The sequence below is a fragment of the Helobdella robusta genome (genome assembly GCF_000326865.2).
Source record: "Helobdella robusta unplaced genomic scaffold HELROscaffold_1, whole genome shotgun sequence".
In the NCBI taxonomy this organism is placed as follows: Eukaryota; Metazoa; Annelida; class Clitellata; order Rhynchobdellida; family Glossiphoniidae; genus Helobdella; species Helobdella robusta.
In genome coordinates, this window is record NW_008703570.1 from 2,501,407 (window position 1) to 2,523,834 (window position 22,428).

The 22,428-nt window shown below is 31.6% G+C and overlaps 5 protein-coding genes across 5 annotated transcripts; 2 read left to right on the forward strand and 3 right to left on the reverse strand.

Moving 5' to 3' along the window:
* Positions 1 to 5,444: 5,444 nt before the first annotated feature.
* On the forward strand, positions 5,445 to 7,200 carry HELRODRAFT_158578 (hypothetical protein; the record flags this gene model as incomplete). The annotated part of the gene is made up of 3 exons (XM_009010605.1): positions 5,445 to 5,827; positions 6,715 to 6,835; positions 7,126 to 7,200. The coding sequence occupies 3 exons, from the start codon at positions 5,445 to 5,447 to the stop codon at positions 7,198 to 7,200; spliced, it is 579 nt and encodes a 192-aa protein (XP_009008853.1).
* Positions 7,201 to 8,931: 1,731 nt separating this feature from the next.
* HELRODRAFT_158579 (hypothetical protein) lies at positions 8,932 to 9,324 on the forward strand (the record flags this gene model as incomplete). The annotated part of the gene is made up of 1 exon (XM_009010606.1): positions 8,932 to 9,324. One exon carries the CDS (start codon positions 8,932 to 8,934, stop codon positions 9,322 to 9,324), a length of 393 nt encoding a protein of 130 aa, XP_009008854.1.
* A 2,946-nt stretch (positions 9,325 to 12,270) lies between these two features.
* HELRODRAFT_158580 (hypothetical protein) lies at positions 12,271 to 14,089 on the reverse strand (the record flags this gene model as incomplete). The annotated part of the gene is made up of 3 exons (XM_009010607.1): positions 12,271 to 12,846; positions 13,081 to 13,219; positions 13,992 to 14,089. The coding sequence occupies 3 exons, from the start codon at positions 14,087 to 14,089 to the stop codon at positions 12,271 to 12,273; spliced, it is 813 nt and encodes a 270-aa protein (XP_009008855.1).
* A 460-nt stretch (positions 14,090 to 14,549) lies between these two features.
* HELRODRAFT_158581 (hypothetical protein) lies at positions 14,550 to 15,200 on the reverse strand (the record flags this gene model as incomplete). The annotated part of the gene is made up of 2 exons (XM_009010608.1): positions 14,550 to 14,881; positions 15,086 to 15,200. The coding sequence occupies 2 exons, from the start codon at positions 15,198 to 15,200 to the stop codon at positions 14,550 to 14,552; spliced, it is 447 nt and encodes a 148-aa protein (XP_009008856.1).
* A 4,526-nt stretch (positions 15,201 to 19,726) lies between these two features.
* Positions 19,727 to 20,360, reverse strand: HELRODRAFT_158582 (hypothetical protein; the record flags this gene model as incomplete). Its single annotated transcript, XM_009010609.1, has 2 exons — positions 19,727 to 19,860; positions 20,189 to 20,360. The coding sequence occupies 2 exons, from the start codon at positions 20,358 to 20,360 to the stop codon at positions 19,727 to 19,729; spliced, it is 306 nt and encodes a 101-aa protein (XP_009008857.1).
* Positions 20,361 to 22,428: the final 2,068 nt, after the last annotated feature.

Sequence of the window (22,428 nt, forward strand, 5' to 3'; positions counted from 1 at the left end):
TCGCGCAACATGCTTACTAGTGTGTACTAGGCTCCCCTTTCAGGCGTGAGACGCACCAAATAGACTTGAAAATAAAACATTCAAGAATGCTGATTTATTGGAAGCTTGTGACAGCTTCTTCATTATGATCCACGGAATGAAAAAAGAGCATGAAAAAGTTCAACTAGATACAATAAACTTTTTTAAATGGCACTAAGCTCATTTTGGCGGTTCCCGTTTTGTCGCAAGATTTTTCTACCAGGTGAGCACAGCATAATTATTTTAAACTTTCTTAAAAACCAGAGCATTTAGATGAAAAGTATGAAAGATTTTTTAATTTTTATGCTATCTTTGAAGTATCAAAAACTACGTAAATACTATTGATGTAAATATTGATCTTCAACTTTAACAAAAAATTTATGCATTTTGGTTTAATTACTAAAAGCAGAGCTCTTCCAAATTATGTGAAAATGCATTTTCAAATATATCCCGCAAGATACAAATTAATAAATTGTAAACACTATAAAATGCCAAAACATTTTCGATATTAATGGCACATTTATTTTGTGGAACGTTTTATTGCCAATGAACTACTCCAGAGAATAAGAATTAAGGATCAGTTAAGCTTTAAAATTACACTGTTGCTATTTTTAAATTTTAAATATTATCATACCACTTTCAAAACTGGCATCAAAAATTAAAAATCCTCTTTTGCACGGTCCCAAATAACCACTAGGAAAAAGTGTAAATTTTGATACATTTTCAGAAAAAAAATCTTCACAGATTTCTGAATCACTCTCTGAAAAATTTTCAATATGAATATTTGACAATTTTGTAAATAACAAGTACTAAAATATGCTATGTATTAATATTACGAGCTATGTAGGCAAAAGATGGTTTCATGACTTGCTTCATGTCGCTGTTCCGTTTTACTTTTTGCCTAACGTACTTTCCATTAAAGTCGTAATTTTCTCGATAAATTTCAAATCAGTTATTCCATTCTAATTTGAATTTTTTAAAACTTGTTTATAGAATATAAAGTTTTTGTTTCCCTTTTAAGCACATCAGTATTTATCATCGCAGTCATGATTAAAACTGTTGACTAATTATGATAATTTTGCTAGACATGAGGCCGTTTTAGATCATTTAAAATAAATGTTTTTTGATGCATTTAAAAATTTTCCAATGTTCTTCATAACTGTCCACGAGTGAAACTGCTTGCGCAGTACCATAATTAATTAGGCGCTAAACATTATTATTTATTTATTAAATTGTGTTCATCCTTAAACCAATGTTGACTTTTGTACAACAATTATTGTATAGGGCGTAAACTATTAAAAACCAATTTAAAAACGTTATAAATAAGGGGCCGTCCATAAAGGATGTCACGCTTCAAGGAGAGGAGGAGGCTCAAATATTTGTGACAATATGTGTGCAATAAAACGCAACTGTTAGGTCCCTTTTTTTTAAATAAACAAAAAAATAAATAAATTTTCATTCACATATATGAATATTACAGTTTTCAAGCGAGCAAATAGCTCATGAATATTAATTAAAGGAAAAGTCAAATTTAAATGCCATCGTTAAAGTTTACCGTTGTTTTTCTGCCACCTCCAGTTCCAATTAGTCAAAATAGTGAAGGCCTACAAATGCAGCAAATTGATGAAACTACTAGCAATTTTCCAAATCTATTTGTTAGTCTTATGTTAAAAAATAGTATAGCCATATATGTCGAATAACATATATAGAAAATTTCTTATTATCCTTACATATACCATGTAAAAGAAGACCGTTATAATTTTGTGATATATGACAATGTAGATTTTATCCAATCGCTAGGTCTTTAAAAATTTGTTTGAAGAATACGCTATTATTTTTTATTATAATGTATTATAAAATTCTTTTTGTGTTTTCAGACATTCTAATTAACGTTAATATAATTTCAGAATTAATATTCTATAAATATGTTATATTAATTTGTTGTAAAAAACACCACAGTTTATCATTTAGTACAACATAAAAATAGTTTAAGTTTAAACGCTTGTTAATCTATGCAATTCACAATTATAGTTCTGAATTATTACGGCCCCCTGTGTGCATGGTATTATCGGCTGATCAATGTTACAAATGGCTGATTTCTTATATATGTATATTCTATATATATGGATATAGCCCTTCCAAACAAATTATCCAAGTTTTCACAGCTCCCATGTGATGCCTTTTGCCCTTTTGTTCAAGTTTCTTTTAAAAACCGCATCTGCGAAACATGTGGGTTATATAATGCTTTAATTGTGATGGCAAAAAGGCATCATGTTATTCACGAAACATCATTATTTCAGCATAATAAAGTTAGACCAGTCAGAGTTGCTACTAGACGTCAGAGGGAACTTATGGCAGTAATTGCATTTGAAGAAAACGAAGATGTTGAATGGTTGAATGAAGATGACCAATATAGAGTTACCAAATATAGAAAAGAAGAAAGCCCATGTATTCCGTTAGTTTCAGTTTCACAGCACCTGGCCAGCCATTGGGACTAAAGCGATTCATGATTGTTCATATAAATTCGTTATATTTAAATTACGATAAAGCATTTAGCTATCAAACTATCGTTTGATAGTTCAAACATGTCATTCGTTATTTTGAGATCAATAAAAAAAATGCATAGAACAATTACTTTGTTCAATGACTTTTCACAAAGAGGGGGGGGGGTACAGTTTTGTGACATGCTTATTTTGGAGGGTTTTGACAGCTTGTGACACGAGGGAGGGGGGGGGTCAAAAAAAACGTTAAAAAAGAGTGACATCCTTTATGGACAGCCATTAATTTTAGTTTAATGTAGATTAAAAAGAATTAAACAATAACGTAGCAGCAATAATTTAAAATTTTAGTGAAATTCACACACTGAATTAATTAGGCGCTAATAATGAAAATTTCAATAATGATAATAAACCTTTTTTTTGATTAATATCAGGCTGTGCAAATAATTGAGGTTTTTATTTAAAACTAAACTCTTTACTCTCTGATATATGAGTTTTATCGCTATTAACAAGTTGGGTTAAATGCATCAAAATATCCAAACGACGATCGCCCATCCACATCATTGTTTTGCAATTTGACCACTCTATTATTTTTGCTGTTTATAAAAACACCAAGAGTTACAACATTAGCCACCATATTGTGTTGAAAGTTAAACGCCCGTTGTTCAATTGGCAACCAATGCAAACTATGACAACGAGAAACAATATCTACCAATACCAGTCACCAACCTCATACCAAAATTTCGAATCAACTGGAACCTGTGCCCAGCACCAAGCAACAAACCATTACAATAATCCAATTTTGACATAATGAACGCAACTACTATCGTGCAAAACACATTTCTTTACCTGTTTCAATCTTCTCATTTGATTAAAGCGCCTTTATTTGCTGCAAACACGTGGGGCATAAATGTTAAATCCTGATCAAAGATGGCTCCAAGATTTCTTACCGAATGAGCCGATACAAATTCGTTACCCATCACTGATATTAATATAGAACCTACGGATACCACGGTATAACAAGATCCGAACTAAGTTCTGATTTATCAGAATTAAACTTCAATTTGTTTGACAATAACCAAACATAATTTATTGCAATAAAGTTGCAATTCTTAACAATATCTTATCATCTCACTAACATTACCCAAAAATATATCAATTCATTAACAAATCTGACGCCGATTCCACAAAGCAAAATTTATAATCTTATACCAACAACTCCTAAAATTCTTCATATAACGTTGGATATTAAGCTACACATTTGTCTGAGCTAAGAAATGAATCTATTGCAATAAAAAAACAACCTGTTTCATCTTTGTTAAGTGACGTCATCATATCGGTATTTTTCAAAAAGTAAAGTACACGTTTGACTCAAATTTTTAAAATCTGAATTTCAAATCTGTTAAAAATGTGAAACACGTCGCATCTTCATATTGGTTTATTGATTCAGTTTAATTTTTAATATCTTCAATATCATTTTCCTCCACACACATACACTCACACACACACACCATTTCCTTCCACACACACACACACCATTTCCTTCCACACACACACACACCACATGCATAATATTCATATTTATTTATTTATTTGTACATCCATATATACGGTCGGCCAGTACGAGTGCATAATGGTTCACCGTCCCTCACCATGACAAAAGGTGCATTATTGTGGACGTCTACCTCGTTTCATGCTATACGCGTCAACTTAATGAATTTATTATTTCAGTAGTAAATATTGCAAATTAAGGTGTTTTTAGGTAATTCACACAACACATTTTAGTCGCTAGAGACGTACGGTTACTTGCAGAATAAAAGAACAATAAAAAAAATTGAGTAAAAAATATAGGTAAAAATAGTCGACTTGGTCAAACAGATACCTCATTCAACAGCTACCTACTAATGCTAACCTCTTCAGATGGGGTTAATCTATAAATGCATCATGTTTGCTTTGTAATGCAGTACAAACAAACAAACATGTCCTAAAAATTGTGGCTCAGCCTCTGCACTGAGTAGATATTTTAACCGCCACAACAAAATTTCTGCAATATTTATTGATAACATACAAGCAAATGCAAGGCCGGGTATTGAACTATTTGCAGACGTATGAAAAGATTTGGTGCGTCCAGTAACGGATCTGCTCAAATCACTCCGACCTGACATCGCCGTCTGTAACAAAGATACTATTGTAATACTCGCGCTGACCATTTGCCATGAAACAAAGTTAATGAAATCAAAACAATATAATCAATCAATAAATCAAAAATCAAAACAACATAAAATTAATAAATAATATAATATAAAAAATATTTGAAAATCAAAACAATATAACATGAATAAATACTTAAATAGTTTAAAAAATAACATTGTCGATGATTTTAAACATTTTAATATTTTAATTAAAATTTTAAAATATCGCCATTAGGTTTTTATAATCCTTTTAAGTTGTCTTTACAAGTTCACTTTATATATAACTTAATCAATAGTGTAATATCGTCATCATTTGCTTTTTATTGCGATAGAAGCAATGCGTGAACATACTGTTTTTTATTTTTATACAAGCTATCATCATGGTACTTATTTTAGGATAACGAGCCTTGATGATTATTCATATATTTTTTATCATTGTAATTTATACTTAGCTAATTTTAACATAATTAATAATTTTCAAGTTTTGTTGTGTTTCGCCAACGGAAGATAGAGAATGGCTAACGCTAACCCTAACCTAACGTGACCACACGGACAAGGAAGGTGACAGATAGAGCTTCAGAGTCAGACGATTTTGGGTTAAAATTCTGTGAAAAATGTCGCACAGAAAATAGTTCCTTTTTCGTCAACCTCGGCGATAGTATGAAAGATTCTCAAAAATTTCGGAATGAATTTGCTGAGGTTAATAGCAAGCTGAATGTGTTGGTTGAGGGACATGATGGAGGAGATTCAGATGAAAGAAGCCCAGATAAATGTTCAGCTTGAGGATTTAAAACGTTTGAGTAATGAGGTTGGAACTATTAAAAAATCTTCTTCAAGTGAATTTGCTAAGGTGGAGCATGTTAAAAAATGGTCTGATCTTTTTGCAAAAAAAGTTGATTTAATGGCAAATGACATTAAGTCAGTTGCCAGTTCAGTTGCTTCCACTGATTCAAAAATTAACATTTGTAATGAAAGGAATGCAAGAAAAAATAACATCATTGTCTTCAATCTTGTGAAAAACAATCATTTCTCGAAAGCAAAAGATAAGGAGATAATGTCTGGCCTTTTTAAGGCTTTGCTACCTGAAACTGATATTAGTAAGGAGATAGGAGATAGAGGGTAAATTAACTGGAGAAAAACAAAAACCTAGGCCACTCTTAATTAAGTTGAGCGGCTATTCTATTAAGAACCAAATATTGGAAAGTTGCTTCAAGTTAAAAGATAATACATCTTTCAAAAAAGTTATAATTTCCCATGACCTGATTAGAGAGGATAGAGAAAAATGCAAGAAATTAATATCTGAAAAAAAGAATAGTATATCTTCAACAGAAGACATCAACAAATTTGTTTTTTTATAAAGGGCCATCCAGGTGATTTTTATGCTGTGGCTCGTAGAAAGAAAAATTTTCAGTTAGGAACGCGTCAAGTAGTAACTCAACAGTAATCAATGATTTTATGATTTTGTATGCAAATGTGGATACTTTGAAAAACAAATTTGTGGAATTAAAGTTTTTATTAGATTCTTGCAGAAGTGCTCCCAAGTTAATTTTTTGAAATGAAGTTAATCCTAAATATTACAAGATCCCACCAAGTCTATCTGAGTTTCAATTAAATGGATACTAGGTAATTTCAAAAGGTTTTGCTGTCAAGGATAGTCGGGGTTTGCTGGTTTATTTCTGTAATGATCTTCCCATCACTGAATTAATTTTATCATCATCATTTCACAAATATATCTGTGTTCAGCTGTCTTCAAAACTAATAAAATTAAATGTTCTGTCTCTGTATCGTAGTCCTGGAAGCTCTGACTTAAACAATATTTTATTATTACAGTTGCTTGATGAATTTTTAAAGTTGCCTGGTTTTCATTTTATACTTGGTGATTTTAATTTACCGGATATCAATTGGGGTTTTCAAGGTTCAACAGGCTCACCTGCAGGAATAGATAATATGTTTTTAAATTTCATCAATGATAATTTTTTGAGACAGCATATTGATCAACCCACCAGAGCTCGTGGTACACAGCAGCCCCACATTTTGGACTTGGTAATCACTGATGTAGTTATCATCAAAAACATATCCTGTTTGGCATCAGTGGGAGCGGGTGACCACTCTGTTCTTTCTATGAAGGTATGTGGCTTCAATGCGGTAAAACATTTGGATATTAAAAAATTCTGTTACAATAGTGGAGATTATTATAATTTAAATGTCGACTTTAATAATGCTCTGCCCGCATTACTTGATTTGCATCCTGGATCGTCGGTTGAAGCGCTTTGGACCTCGTTTAGGAATTCAATTCTTGGTTTAACTGCAAAGTACGTCCCATTAAGAAAAATCTGTAAAAAGCGTACGTTTAAAATGACTCCGGAACTACGTTTGTTAATAAATCTAAAACATGTCTCATGGAAACAAATTTACAGATTTGGCTGCAATTGTTGGGATTTGTTCAGGTCGTTGAGAAACAGGATAAGAAAGATAACAAAAGATTTACATAAACAACGCTTGAACGAAATTGCAAAGGGTTTCAAATCAAACCCCAAATTGTTTTGGAAACAAGTGAGAAATGTTACGATTATCAAGGATGGGATTTGTTCTTTGCTGCATGATGGCATGCTGGTTTCGGATGACAAAGAAAGAGCTGAAATTTTAGCAGATTGTTTTTGTAAAAGATTTGCAATTTACAGATGATGGTACTTTTAATGGCCCTTTGCTTCCTGAAGGTGGTATGCAGGAGTTGATTATTAATGAGATGATGGTAAATGATAAACTTAAAAAAATCAATCGAAACAAGTCACTGGTCCTGACGGGGTTCATCCCAAGATTTTGTTTGAATCAAGAGATATGTTATCCAAGTTACTTGTTCAGCTGTTTAATTGGTCATTAAATACGGGTGATATTCCAAGGAATTGGAAGACAGCTCTGGTGGTACCATTACATAAAAAAGGTAATAAAAATTTGGCAACCAATTACAGACCAATTGCACTAACGCCAATATGCGATGTCAACACCTGGAATCATCAACTCAGAAAGTGTACTCAACTGGCCAGAAAAGATTGCAGGAAATATTTTTTCTCGAATCGAGTTGTTAGCCCATGGAATGCATTGCCAGAGTATATTGTTAATGCTCCGTCATTGGCTATTTTTAAAACTAAACTAGACTTATTTTATGGTGACGCAAAATATTCTATATTTTAATTTTAGTTTGTCTTGTGCCTGATGTTTATTATAAATTATTTGCAAATGTACGTACCACGTACCTGTAATAATCAATGTTCGGAATTTGCATTTTTTTCAAACAATGATAATTGTCTTAAACATTGACTCTTTAATTTTTATTGGAATTCGTTCTGATTTATTTTTGTTATGTTATTTCAGTTTTGGGCGAGGGGCTTTGTCCAAGCCTTTCTTCTTCTTATAATAATAATAATAATAATAACAATAAATTACTTTGTTTAAAGAAATTATATAAACCAAACCTACACTGAAGATGTGAAAAGCAAAATAAAGCCTATCTGCATGATGAATTGGACAATTTTTAGAAAATTCTAGTAAGGAAATTTAAAAAGACAAACTACAATTTATACAATAGCCTATAAAATATGATAAGAAAGCTGTTGCTTTAACTTGGGCTGCTGATGACTCCCATAAGGAACGAAACGAGTTTCGTTTAAAACAAGTCGGGTGTTCACAATAATGCGACATTGGTCGTGGTGAGTGATGGTGTACGTTATGTACTCGTACTGGTCGACGTATCTAAAAAATCAGTGAACCTACGGTAGATTGAATAATCTGACAATAGTCCAAGTTAAAACACTTGTTTCAGAAGTGGATTTTGGATAAATTAAAACTTTATGTAATAAAGAATGCCGGCACAAAAAGAACTCGATAAATTTGAGGAAAGAGCTGCTGAAACAAAACCTCGACTCTAAAGGAGTGAAGACAGTTTTGATAAACCCTAAATGACGCTGTGATAATTGAAAGTAACAATCCAGATAATTTTGATTTTCCGGATTTCATGGAAAAAATTGATTAACGGGCAACCAAAATGAAACTACAAGCAATCGATTTGAAAAAACATTGAGACAAAAATAGAAAAACAGTTGGACTAAACAAGAGATTTAAAAAAGCGGATGTATAGAAAATCACCGGAAATAGAACGACAATCGATAATAAATGATCAAATGATTGACGATTTAAAACCGAAAGTAGGTTATAAAATTAAAAAAATGAAACAACAAGTGCAAGACATGAAAATAGCCACCGTAAACCACTTTGCTGCAAGAATGTTAAATGCACATGTAGTTGACGAAGAAACATCATCGAACATTTACAAAACTCAATTTGAGGCAGCAACAATCAGCAATAAGTGGAACGAGAAAGACTGGGCATTAGCGCTGGTACTAATCCTGCGAGGTCCCGTAGCGAAAGTACTGCAAACAATTTTTGCGAAGAAACAATTCAACTTCACAACGTTAAAATTGCGGTATGGGAAAGAGCACATGAAGCTGGTATATAAGACTCAGCTCAGAAACAGAACGGCCGGGAGAAGGAATTCAACAGCTAGCCAAGATATAAAACAACTGATGATTAACGTATCCATCGTCAGACCAGGAGCATAAAAACAAAACTGCGCTGAAAACGTATATTAATTTCCTCCGGGATCCAGAGCTTTGCCTAAATTTTTTGCTAGTTTATAAGCACACCCTCTAAGATGCCATCGCGTATGGCCTTACGTTTAAAGCTGCAAAACAAGCGTCAAAATTGATATAAAAGTACGCCTTTACACAAGGAGTGTTTGTGTCAAAAAGTATCCTTAGACACAGGAGCCACAAGATCTATCCTAAGAAGCGACCTATTTCCACATTCACAACTTAAAAAGTCCACGGACAGCCACTGGAGGAACAATATCTATTTATGGGGAAGTTAACCGGATAATTTTTGTGGAAGACTTGGCATTCGAAGCGTCATTCCTCATAGCGGATATAATGAATGAATGCATAATGGGTGTCGATTTTTTAAGATAGATCAGGATGAAAAAAAGACCAGCGGTTACGTGTGTTTCCCGTAGAACTATAAATGACTTGGCGAAACAATCAGCTCTACACGTAGAAGATCCCAAAGAAGCGGAAGCATTGTTGGCGGCGTTCCCAAACGTATTTTTAATAGGAGACGACGATTAAGAAAAAACGAACTTTGTGACCCACTGAATCGACACCTTTATCGCTGGTACAATTCGACAAGGACCCAACGACTACCTAAACAAATGGAATGATCTAAAATCTTAAATATGAAATTTATAAATCCAATTCTACAAATAATATCCAGTTGGCGGATCCGTTGATAGTTGTTTTGTCGTATTATAAGAATCTTACATATGCTGTTTAAACATTAAAAGCCATTAAAAAATGATTTTACTGCTTTTTTAACTAAAAATAATCATACGATTCATTTCTTTATCCAATTTGTTAGTCTTCCTTAGAAAATTTGTCAGTCAGCTGTAGTGTGTGTACTACTGTGTAACTGTACGTTTTTAATAGCTAAAGCACTACAACAACATGAAAAAATTTTTTTAAAATGTTATATCTTAAATTATCATTTTGATTAAAATTAAATCAACTTCCAGTAACATTTCGACGAATAAAAACAGTTGAAACCTAAACAACTCACAAGAAATTAGAGACCAATCAACTCGCGGATAACCAAGACAACGCTGATAAACACGCGGTAAATGTTTATCTATGGTAAATTATTTATATCTTTGGATAGGCAAGCAAACTAGAAGGCAGTGTATCAATGATTGATTCCGTGTAATGAAGCATATACATTATATGCTAATTAACCCTTAGCAGCACATAGGCTAATAACCCCTTAACAGAAAGATGTTAATCACCCTTAAACAAAGATGTGCTTATTCAGCTTAAGCCGCAATATGCTAATTACCCCCTACAACCTCCGGAGATGGTTTTTATAATGCAAGAATCATATATATTTTATCTTATGTATATATTAAACTATAAATTATTTATAAATTATTTATAATTATTTATAAATTATAAATTATTAAACGAACTACAAACATATTAACGCCGCAATATGCTAATTACCCCCTACAACCTCCGGAGATGGTTTTTATAATGCAAGAATCATATATATTTTATCTTATGTATATATTAAACTATAAATTATTTATAAATTATTTATAATTATTTATAAATTATAAATTATTAAACGAACTACAAACATATTAACGCCAAACATTCGGTAGAATTTATAGAATATTGTAAAAATTATGGTCTATTACCAACATATATATATATATATATATATATATATATATATATATATATATATATATATATATATATATATATATATTTATCTTTATCTTCTTTATTTTATATATATTTTTTTATATATTTCTTTTTTTAATTTATTTTTATATATTTTTAATAATATTAAAACTATAATAATACTAATTAATAAATTAATAAATAATGCACTGACGATGACGGTTTAACGTCAAAATAGATCTATCTGCAATAATTTTATCGTTTATGTTAATGGATCCCTTTTGCCGTTTTGCGATGTCTATGGTTTACTCGACATCATGTTGTCGGTTTTCAATAACTAAATTTTCCGTTATAAACTAAAGTTTTTGCGCATTTTCGTTTATAAAACAATGATTAATTTTTTCTGACAACGTTTTTAAAATTTGCGAAAGATTTCGTTGCTGTATTACAGTTCGTTTTACATTTTATTATGAATTCAACAAATTTTTAATAAAAATTTGATAAAATTTTTTTATCATAGTCGTCATAGTAACCGATTTTAATTTCAAATTTCAACGGTTTTTTAATTTAATTTAAATAACAATTTCACTTTATTTTCAGCTAATTTCAATTTTTTCAATTAAGTTTCTAGTTTTCTAATTTATAAATTTTTTTCATCCGTTTTTACTTTTATCCACTCGTTACTAATTATTGCTCACATCCTCAATCGAATGATCCACTACACTTCAACAATTGCTAAATTTTCTACCCAAAAAATTCGCTATCAAAAGACCGCTAAGAAAAACTTTTCCTCAATAAAATTTGGAACCCAGATCATCACCAACATCAACACCTCTCCGATTTTCCTCAATCGCTACAGCACTCTACAACAACTTCAACATCAACACCCCCGACCCATCTACTTAGCACTAATTCATCCTCAGCAATACCAGTAGTAATTTCACCAACCCGTAAAAGCAGTGGCGGATTAACCTTTTTGCAGCCTAGAGGCACTCGTGGTTTGCCGCCCCAATTTTAAATTTTATAATAAATTTAGAAATTAAATTCATATAAACGCAATATTTGTAAAACATTTTTATTAAGTACTTTCTTTAATAATATTCATGTAATGTTATATTATCAATTTTAAAAAATAAATTTTCTTTCATTGCAGTTTATAAAAGTTATTTCAAAACTTTACGACCTGTTATTTCCTGCGCGCAAATTCATCAATAACGAAATTAATGTCTAAATCTTGCAAAATTGTTTTTTTGATGCATTGAATTGCAAGATAATTTAACCTTTCTTCGGACATTGTAGAAAGCAAATAGTTTTAACGCGCTTTAAACAAGAAAAAGATGGCTCGGCCGAACAGTTTGTAGCAGGAGTACAAGTGTACATCCGAAGTGCAATGACTACATTTGGATATACACACTGCAAGTCATTTAATCTTATCCATTTACACAAATCAGTTGGAGTGTGTGGAACTGCATTTTGGTCTAAGGTAGCCAAATGAGACTTTAAATGCAACAGTTCAGTATTTAAGGTGTCGTCTAGATCGTTTGGAAATAAAGATCTTAATCCATCCGCTGCAATCTCTAACTCACCCATTGACAATGTTTTGAACTGTACAACTGCTTTGAAATTTTCATTAATTTCTACATAAGCGTTTCGTCTCTTATTTATTTCAGAATTTAAGTTATCCACAATTACCAAAAATATGTTTACACGAAAATGTTCTCGAGTGGTAAATTCGGTTTCATTGTCAACTGATTCGTCGTAATGCCGCTTCCGTTTTCTTAATGGCCGTTTTCTTAAGTCATCAACTAAAGACAGGACTTTTTCTTTTTTTTTCATAATCCTCAAATCTTTCTCTTAGTGATTCGAACAACGTTAAAAGTGAGTCGTAAATTTCGATTACAGTCGATAGATCAATGTCTACTTTTTGAAGTTTGACGTTAGACTTGTTCAGACATTCTAAAACAAAACCCCATAATTCTACCATAATTCCGGTTTCAAGAAAACTCAAATTAGAAATTATTCCTCTAGCCTCAGCACGAGTTTCTGGTTTGAATCCTTTTCTTAAAATTGTAGTGATTCAATAACCTGATTCCATCCATATTTCAATGCTCTAACTGCGTCGTCGCGAGCAGACCACCGGGTAGTGGAGAGACTTTTCAAATTAAGTGAACTAGATTTCTGCTGTGTGTGGTTTTGGAGAACTTCCCACCTGGCAGTAGAAGCACTGAAAAAGTTGTAAACATGTTGGATCAACCAAAAAAAATTGCAAGCTTCTGCACAGGATTCAGCTGCATTTGTGCCAACAAGGTTAAGTGAGTGAGCTGAGCATGGTATAAATGAAACTTGATGATTGATTTCCTTGATTCGCGCCTGAAGTCCTGAATACTTGCCAGCCATGCTTGAAGCGTTGTCGTAAGATTGTCCGCGACAGTTTCGAAGATCCAGGTTGTGTGTATATTGAGTGTGTATGTGAATGTGATGCCTAATATTTTTAATTGACTTGTGCGAGTGATTGATGGGTGTTCTGGAGGTTATGTTATTTTCTAACATTTTTTTTTGCCATAATAAAAATTCAAATACTAAGACATCTGCATCAGGCAGTATTGAGCTATAAAAGTTTCCACATTTTTTTGACATATTTCATGATTGGAATTTCATCCGTAGCACACTGTTATTTTGAATTTAAACATTTATTAGGCAAAAACACTTGTAAAGAAGATATCAGATCAGCATGGGTGATAAATCTTTCTTCTAGTTGTGTGCAGATATGATCTAAAAAAGATCAGATAAGAACTGATAAGAACATCACTCGTTTATAATATTTTTCAGTGGTTTTTGCTGGAGTATTGTCAAGAGTAGTTTGTATTGATGTTACTCTTGGTAAAGTAATGACTTCGCCATTTACAGAGTGAAGCATTTCTTGGGAAACCAAGAACAAACTCTTGAAATTTTCTTCTGCATTCAAACGCATTTCATGAAATTTGTCAAGTACTAACTTTACAGCGGTACAGCATTCAGCTAAATCACAATCCACTTTTTGCAACGTTTTAGAAAGAGATATAGTATAGGAAAATATCTCATTTGCAACATTCATTGCTAGCACAAACGAACCTTTCGTAACGGTACATAATAACTGATGTGCTGTTGTTGATGTTTCACGAGTAGACGATAATTCCAACTCTTCCAAAGCGTGAACTTTGGCTACATATAGTTGTTTGAAGTCATCACAGACTCATGTCTTTCTACCCATCGTGTTTCACACAGTTATTAATTTCTTTTGTTTGATTAAAAACTTCGAAAATTTTGTTCTCCAAAATCTGTGTACGCTTTGGTGATGAGTTTAAAAATACAACCACTTCTTTTATTGTTCCCAAATTATTTCTTATTGTAGGGACATTACAAGATTTTGAAAGAGCTAGATTAAGAGAATTTTTGTCTCCCTTCAACCACAGAAAGAAAGTTTTCAGCCATTATCACTGACGTTTTGTGGTATTCAATGTTTGCATGTGCTTCAAACTGTTCAATGGCATCTTTCCACCTATTAAAAGATACTGTTACCAAAAACCCAACTTTTTGGTTAGCACCTTTTCCCACATGTTCCCTACCAAATATAACACAAAATTTACAAAACGCTCCCTCTTTTTTGTCAGAATATGAAAGCCAAGAAAATCGTTCAAGCCAACGCATTTGAAATTTAAGACGCCGTTTAGGCTCAACAGGGAATTGGTAGGTTTTAGGAGGCGTCCCAATGACTTTAACACAATTTCTTTTTCTTGATCCGTCATTGAATTTCCTACATAATTACCTATATCATGGAGATTGGTTGCAGTTTGAACTGAACCTGAAGGCTGGGGATCATCCAAGACTGCTTCATCTACATTTGCACCTGTTTTCAGTTTTAATTACGTTTTAATATCTAAAATGTTCATTTATGAAAAAATATATTAAATTAATTGTTAAAAAATGTTTAATATAGCGTAAAAGTTGTTCATTTTAAAACTAAATACTTGTATTTGTATTAAATTTATTAGCGAAACTAATTAGACAATGAAAGAAAAAGATTTACTACTTCATAACTGAACTAACTAACCTAATTGTTTTCTTTTACGATTTTCTTCCTTTTCATTGCCACAAAAACTAATATTATCGTCAATATTTTTATTATTGTTCTTAAAAAATTTCATCAAATTACTTTGCTTTAACATTCTTTTTCTTTAAATTAATTAAAAATATTTTATAGCTTTAATTTGTTTGAGTACCTTACCTAGTATTACAATGGAAGGAAACCGCGCTTTTTTTTAAACAAAGTATAAAAAATTATATTTAATAACTTCTTTATAGAATATCTTTGGTATAAAACATCGCCTCGTCCTGTGAAAGTCGTGAGTTCGATTCATATTTCGGGCAACCTACATATGTTGACGGATTAAGTGCACAAACATTCGTAATGATCGTGTGATTTGTTTATTTGTGTCATTGGAAATGGATTTGAACTGTATAAAACGCATGTGATTGATTTTATATAAAAAATGGAAATCATAAGCACATACAAAAACTTCATTAAATATAAATATTTTTAAATTACACACGTAATTTTTACTTCATTTTTATAATTTTCGTAATTTCGGGGGGGGGTTTGAACCCGTAAACCTCCCCCTAAATACAACCTTGCATGCTGTAACAGTTTCTGCGTCTGTCAGATCCTGATTTTTAAAGAATAATAATAAAAAAAAATTTGCAAATACACTCAACGATATGGAATTGTTGTAAATCGTATTTGTTGAGAACTAGTGACATAATTTGGCTGGCTAACAACGTTGTTTTGGTGTAAACACCATCTTCAGAGCCTTGTGTGAGATACAAATATTGCAATAAATGGAAATGTAAACCATATAAAATAAAATACAATAGTACCTAAAATGCTACGTGTTGTGATTTAAAACAGGCCAAATGAAACCTAGCAATATATGAATAAACAATTTGAAGAGTTACATTAAAAGCAAAATGTTAACTTGTAATGCAAATGAAACTGAATAATTAGTGAAATAAGTTTTAGTTTAATGTTGAAATAAATAATTGGATACATATTTATCTAAAACAACTAAAGTAATATAAAGTAATATGGCGGTAGGTAAAAATTTTGCAAGATCTTGGCTAGGATTATGGGAGACGATTCCACAAGAAATTAATGATTGTAACTCTCTGCATCTTTTTAAATATAAACTGAAAAATTTTTTAATTACAAAAAATTCTGTCTTTAAAAGATAACTTATATATATATATATATATATATATATATATATATATATATATCATTAAAAAACATGTCCTTATGAATAATGGAGAAGTATGTAAAATTGCTAATTTTGATCGTTTCATAAATCTCAGTAATCACGTTTTAACGGAAAAAGAAAAAGAATTTTTAAATCTAGGCATCAACTGTCATTTTTATAAAAAACCTATTAAAATAGATAAGATTATCGAAATAGAAAAATTAATGAACGATTTTATTGAATATGAAAAGAAAAATTTAATTACCGTCAATCCTTCGATTGGTATTCAGTTACAAGCTGAATCCAAGAAACAAAGAGGCAATTTTAATAGCAAATTAATTACAGAGGAAATAAGAAATGCCGCCAAACAGTTGAAACAAAACCAAAATATTGTTATACGTCGTGCTGATAAAGCGTCAATGTATGTCATTCTAAATAAAGATGATTATTTTGGAAAATTGAACACAATATTAAACGACACCACTATATTTAAAATGATAAAATCAGTATCAGTATAAGGATCAGTATCCTACACCATCACTAAAAGTCAAACTCAACTAAATCATCCACCAAATCAACAGACATTGTCCTAATGATAAAATTCCTCCTCTTTTTGACGAATTTCAACCTGGTTACATTTATGGTAATGTGAAAACTCATAAAACTGACAATCCATTAAGACCTATCATTAGCCAGATTCCTACCGTAACATATCCAATAGCCAAATTACTATGTAAACCCTTGACTCCTTATGTTCCCAACGATTACAACTTGAAATCTTCACGCGAATTCATCGAAATTTTAAATACTAATTCATCAGCCAAATATATTGCATCACTTGATGTGGAATCCTTATTTACAAACGTACCGATGAAAGACACAATTGACATCATTATCAATACGGTTTACAATTCAAATATGTCCCCCATCAAAATTTCCAAATCTCATCTCAAATCGCTTTTGGAAATTTGTACAACCGAGGCACCCTTCATTTTCATAAGTCCAACAGAAAAAATGTATAAACAAATTGATGATATAGCTATGGGTTTGCCACTAGGAGTACTTTTCGCTAATTTTTATTTAGGACATTTAGAAAACAAGACGTTTGAACAACATCCACATTTAAAACCACACATTTACACTCGATATGTTGATGATATTTTTGTCGCATATGATGAACAAGACATGATCAATGAACTCGTTACCACGTTTAATCATTCAAAAGTTAAATTCACAATTGAATTAGAGAAAGAAAAAGCATTACCGTTTCTGGATGTGCTCGTTAAACATGATGAACGTAATTTCAACATCTCAGTTTATGTGAAAGAAACCAACAAAGGAATTTGTCTTAATGGACAAAGTGAATGTACGAAAAAATATAAACTGAACACTATCAAAGCCTTCGTCAACCGAGCAATAACACACTCAACTACTCAAAATGACATCAATACAAAATTGAATCGCATTAAAAAATTGCTTTTTAATAATGGTTATCAAATATCAGATATTAACAATGTAATTAAATTTAAATTAAGAAATATCAGTAACAACAATAATAATAACTACAACAGAGTTACCAGTAGCAATATTATCACCAACAACAATAATTTTTCTATTGATAATGATAACTCCATTGCCATAACATCATTAATAACAACAACAATAACAGTAATCTCAATATTGATAACGATAACAACAACAATAATCACTATAAGAATATTATTTATAATGCTAAGAATTATAACGAAAGCATTGTCAACAACAACAACGATGAAATTAATTATAACAACAATAATCCAGATACTAATCACAACATCATAGTCAACAACTTTAGTAACCAAAACAACACCTACTACAATAACGCCAATAATAATAACAATAACAATACTACCAACAGCATCCACAATAATAATAATGATAAAGATATTATTCTATATTACCGCAACATCATGTCCACTTCATATAAAACAGATGAAAACATTTTAAGAAAACTAATTTACAACAATATCAAACCCGTCAATCCCAATTGCAAAGTTAAAATAACTGTCAACCCAACAACAATTCCATCATGAAAAATAGTCATCTTATATAAGAATTTTCCTGTCCCATTGGTAACTGTGTGCACTAAACTTCTTCATATATAGGAATGACCACCACTCAACTTTCTCGTCGACTTACTATGCACAAAAGAGAGGGTGCGATCAAATCTCATACAGAGACAACACATAATACAACATTAACACGTTCAATTCTCGACAATAACACAAATGTTCTTTACAAAAACTCCGATTCTTTCACCTTAAAGATAGCCGAAGCCATATTAATAGAAATAAAAAATCCAAAATTAAATGTTCAGCTACATAGTGTAACAGTACTTCCGACTCACAAACAGTTATCTAAACTAATTAATAATTCTCTCACCACCAATAACAACAATAACAACCACGTTACCACCACCACCACCAACAACCATATTACTACCAACAACTTAACCATGTTAGAGATGCCAACGACCATGACAACAACATGTTAATAATTGCAGCAACAACACCAATACTAATGTTAACAACAACAACATCATCATTGTCAATAATAACAACAACAACAATAACAACAGCAACAACAACAATAACAACAGCAGCAGCAGCAACAACAACAACAACAATAGTAATAATAATAATAATGATAATAATATAAACTTGGAAACATGAATATTGTGGTATGATTTTTACTTTTTATTTTGTTGATTTACTTTATGGTCGTTTTTTCAGCAATTTTTAAAATTAAAAAAAATTTTAATTTATTTTGTTTAATTCTAATATATATCTATGTAAATAATTTAAAGTTAATTTTATCAATATGTTAAATATATAGTATATAATAATCAATAATAATATTTTCAAAAATGTTTCGCGTTTAAAATTAAGTTATACTGTATGACGTCATTTGTTTATAAACGGTAATTTTCGTTATTATTTAAAAATATTTTACACTGACGATGATATATTTTATATCGAAAAAGCTTTTTGCAATTATTTATATTAATAAACATGAACAATAATAATTTTAGTTTTTTACTTAATAAATTAAATAATTATAATAAAATTTTAATTAGAAAACTTGAAAAATTAATGTATAAACATAATAATTGTATTAACGCGGTTGATTTTCTTGAAAACTGTATATATATATATATATATATATATATATATATATATATGTGTGTGTGTGTGTGTATGTGCGCGCGCGTGTGTGTATTTCATTAACATTGATAAATTTTTCTCCTATTGACAATTTTGTTTCATCCTTATTCTAATTTATTCTCGTTGAGTTATCATTGACAAGCTATTTTAAGTTGCACGGTGGCCGAGCCCAAAAGAATTAATTTTCTTTTTTTAGTCTCCTAATCATTCATACTTTTTTGTTTGTTTGATTAAATAAAAGTGATTTGATTTGTATTAGTTGTATCGTGCTTCAAACCTTTTTATCTTGTGATCACTGGAGCCAAATTTTTCTCCGACTTGTATATCTTCAATCATGTCTTCCTCTGTAGAGATGACTAAGTCAAGGACGTTATTTTTCCTTGTTGGCTCTAGGACAAGTTGTGTGAAAAAGTTTTCATTTATGCATTCCATAAATAAAGCATCTGAAAGTGTTTTACTTTTTTTTTTCCCAATTTATATGATAGTTGAAATCTCCTAACATAATGCATGATCCTTTCGTAGCTCTTCTGATTAATTCGTGGAGTCCCTTATCATTTTCTTTACCAGAATCAGGAGTTCGATAGCAAATTTCAACAACCAGGATCTCGTTTTTGTTTCTTATTTCATACCATACGTTTTCTTGGAATCTGTCGTTTTTCAAGTCAATTCTTTCCACAGCTGTTAATTCGTGTTTTATTTATAGTAGTACTCCACCACCCTGTCCTCTTCCTCCATAATTATCTCTGTCCTTCCGGAACATAGTGTAGCTATCTAATTCGAGTTCGCTGTCCTCCATGGAATCATCAACATCAGAAAATAAGGTAGCATCAAAAATAGTTTCAGTAAGAGATTGAAGAAAAATATCTAAAAAATAAGAGAAGACCAGCATCTTTTAGAAATAGACATAGATAAATTAGAAAGAAGAAAATCTAAAGAAAATACAGATTCAATAAGGAGGTGATCAGATTAAGGAACAGAGCTAGCAGAGATATTAATAGGCCTAGAAAAAGATGAAGCTATAATAAAATCAATAGTGTTACCAAAAGTATGGGTAGGAAAATAACAAAGTTAAAAAGAGACCAGTTTATAGTCCCTATGTATTATCTTAGCTGATGGACACGTTGTTAATTGTTTACTTTGTGACGAATAAATAAATATCTATCGTTAAAATGTGTTGTATATTATGTACGAAAAAAATTCTAACAAATTTAAAGCCGAGGGCCATGCACGTCGAGTTAAACAAAGCTATGACGGATTTTTGCAGTTATAAGGCTAGATTAGTTAACATTAATGTAAGTAGCTACATTAAGCTGGTAGTTTCTTGTAAGATATAAGTAGCATTCGATCTCCTGAGTTCGAAAGTGTACAATTCGACAATGAAAACCCGGACATTTCATAACTAGTAACTTGAGTTGACCGAATTATTACCTTTAAAAGTAGGTACTCAACGCGCACTATAGTTCAAGTTCGTTTTAATGTGGCGTTGCCGGACGTTGCTATACAGTAGATCAAGCTGGTAGTTTCTTGCTCGTGAATGTATAATTGAATAATGGAGACCGCGATAATTCATAACTGAACGGGCACCATAGTTAAAATTCGTTTGCAGTGTGGCGTTGCTATATAAAAAATTAGGCTGGTAGAGTTTTATCAGATTTATGTAGTACTTAGTATCCTGAGTTCGAAAATGCAAATTTGTCAATGAACACCTCGACATTTCATAGCTGTACCAATTTGAATCGACCGAATTATTATGTACCTCTGAACACGCATTGCGATTCAAATCCGTTTTGATTGTGACGTCGATATAGCAGATTATGCTGGTAGTTTCATATAAGGTTAAAATAGTACTCGATCTCCTGAGCATTAGTCTCATCGTTTCGGTAGTATCTTTTAAAGATTTTAGGTTGTGTCCATCAAGTCTTGAAGGCACCCACGCCCAGCAAAGTCAAAAATATGACTGTTCTTAGATTCACACGGAAAATTTATAAAATAATAAAAGCATATAAACAAACATTAAACATTCACACTCAAAATTATAAATAAATGCTCGGTCGGCGAGTTAGCTCAAACGATATAAGTACCATGTTTTACGATTGCCTGGTTCGAATACCGGTCCGAAACTCAAAGACTATCTTACGCCTTGTGCGCATAATACGATGTCTGCCCGTGCACTACACACTTACTGCTCCAATAATCATTAGAAGAAATCGTTTGCGGTAGAGATAAGATTCAAAGGATTAATACATGTGTGTGTGTGTCTATTTATAAATGCGTTCAACAAAAAAGTTAATTGGTATCCAAACATCGATGATCAATTACAAGATAGGTTCTAAATGTTTATAGACAAAAAAAGTACTGAAAAATTAAATTAAAAGTATCTATCCCGTGTGAATAATGACACAATAGAAAATAAAATAAATTTAAATATAAAGTTGATAACTATGAAATAAAAAACAAAATAGTTGAACGTCATTAAGCAAGATGATTAGACATTAAGGAAAAATTTTTGAATGCGTAACGACAAATCAACCGACGATGAGATACCACATTGTTAACCAATCAGATTACAGTGTATTCCTATTTATCAATATAGCGAATCTGTTGATTTTCATATATGTTGTAAAAGCTAAATTAAATTGCGGCCAAAAATATCATAGAGAAACAAACACATAGACAAAAAAAGTCTATCCTGGCCAATCAACTAATCAATCGGTCGGTCGGTCAGTGAGTGAGTGAGTGAGTGAGTGAGTCCAGTCAGTCAGTCAGTCAGTCAGTCAGTCAGTCAGTCAGTCAGTCAGTCAGTCAGTCAGTCAGTCAGTCAGTCAGTCAGTCAGTCAGTCAGTCAGTCAGTCAGTCAGTCAGTCAGTCAGTCAGTCAGTCAGTCAGTCAGTCAGTCAGTCAGTCAGTCAGTCAGTCAGTCAGTCAGTCAGTCAGTCAGTCAGTCAGTCAGTCAGTCA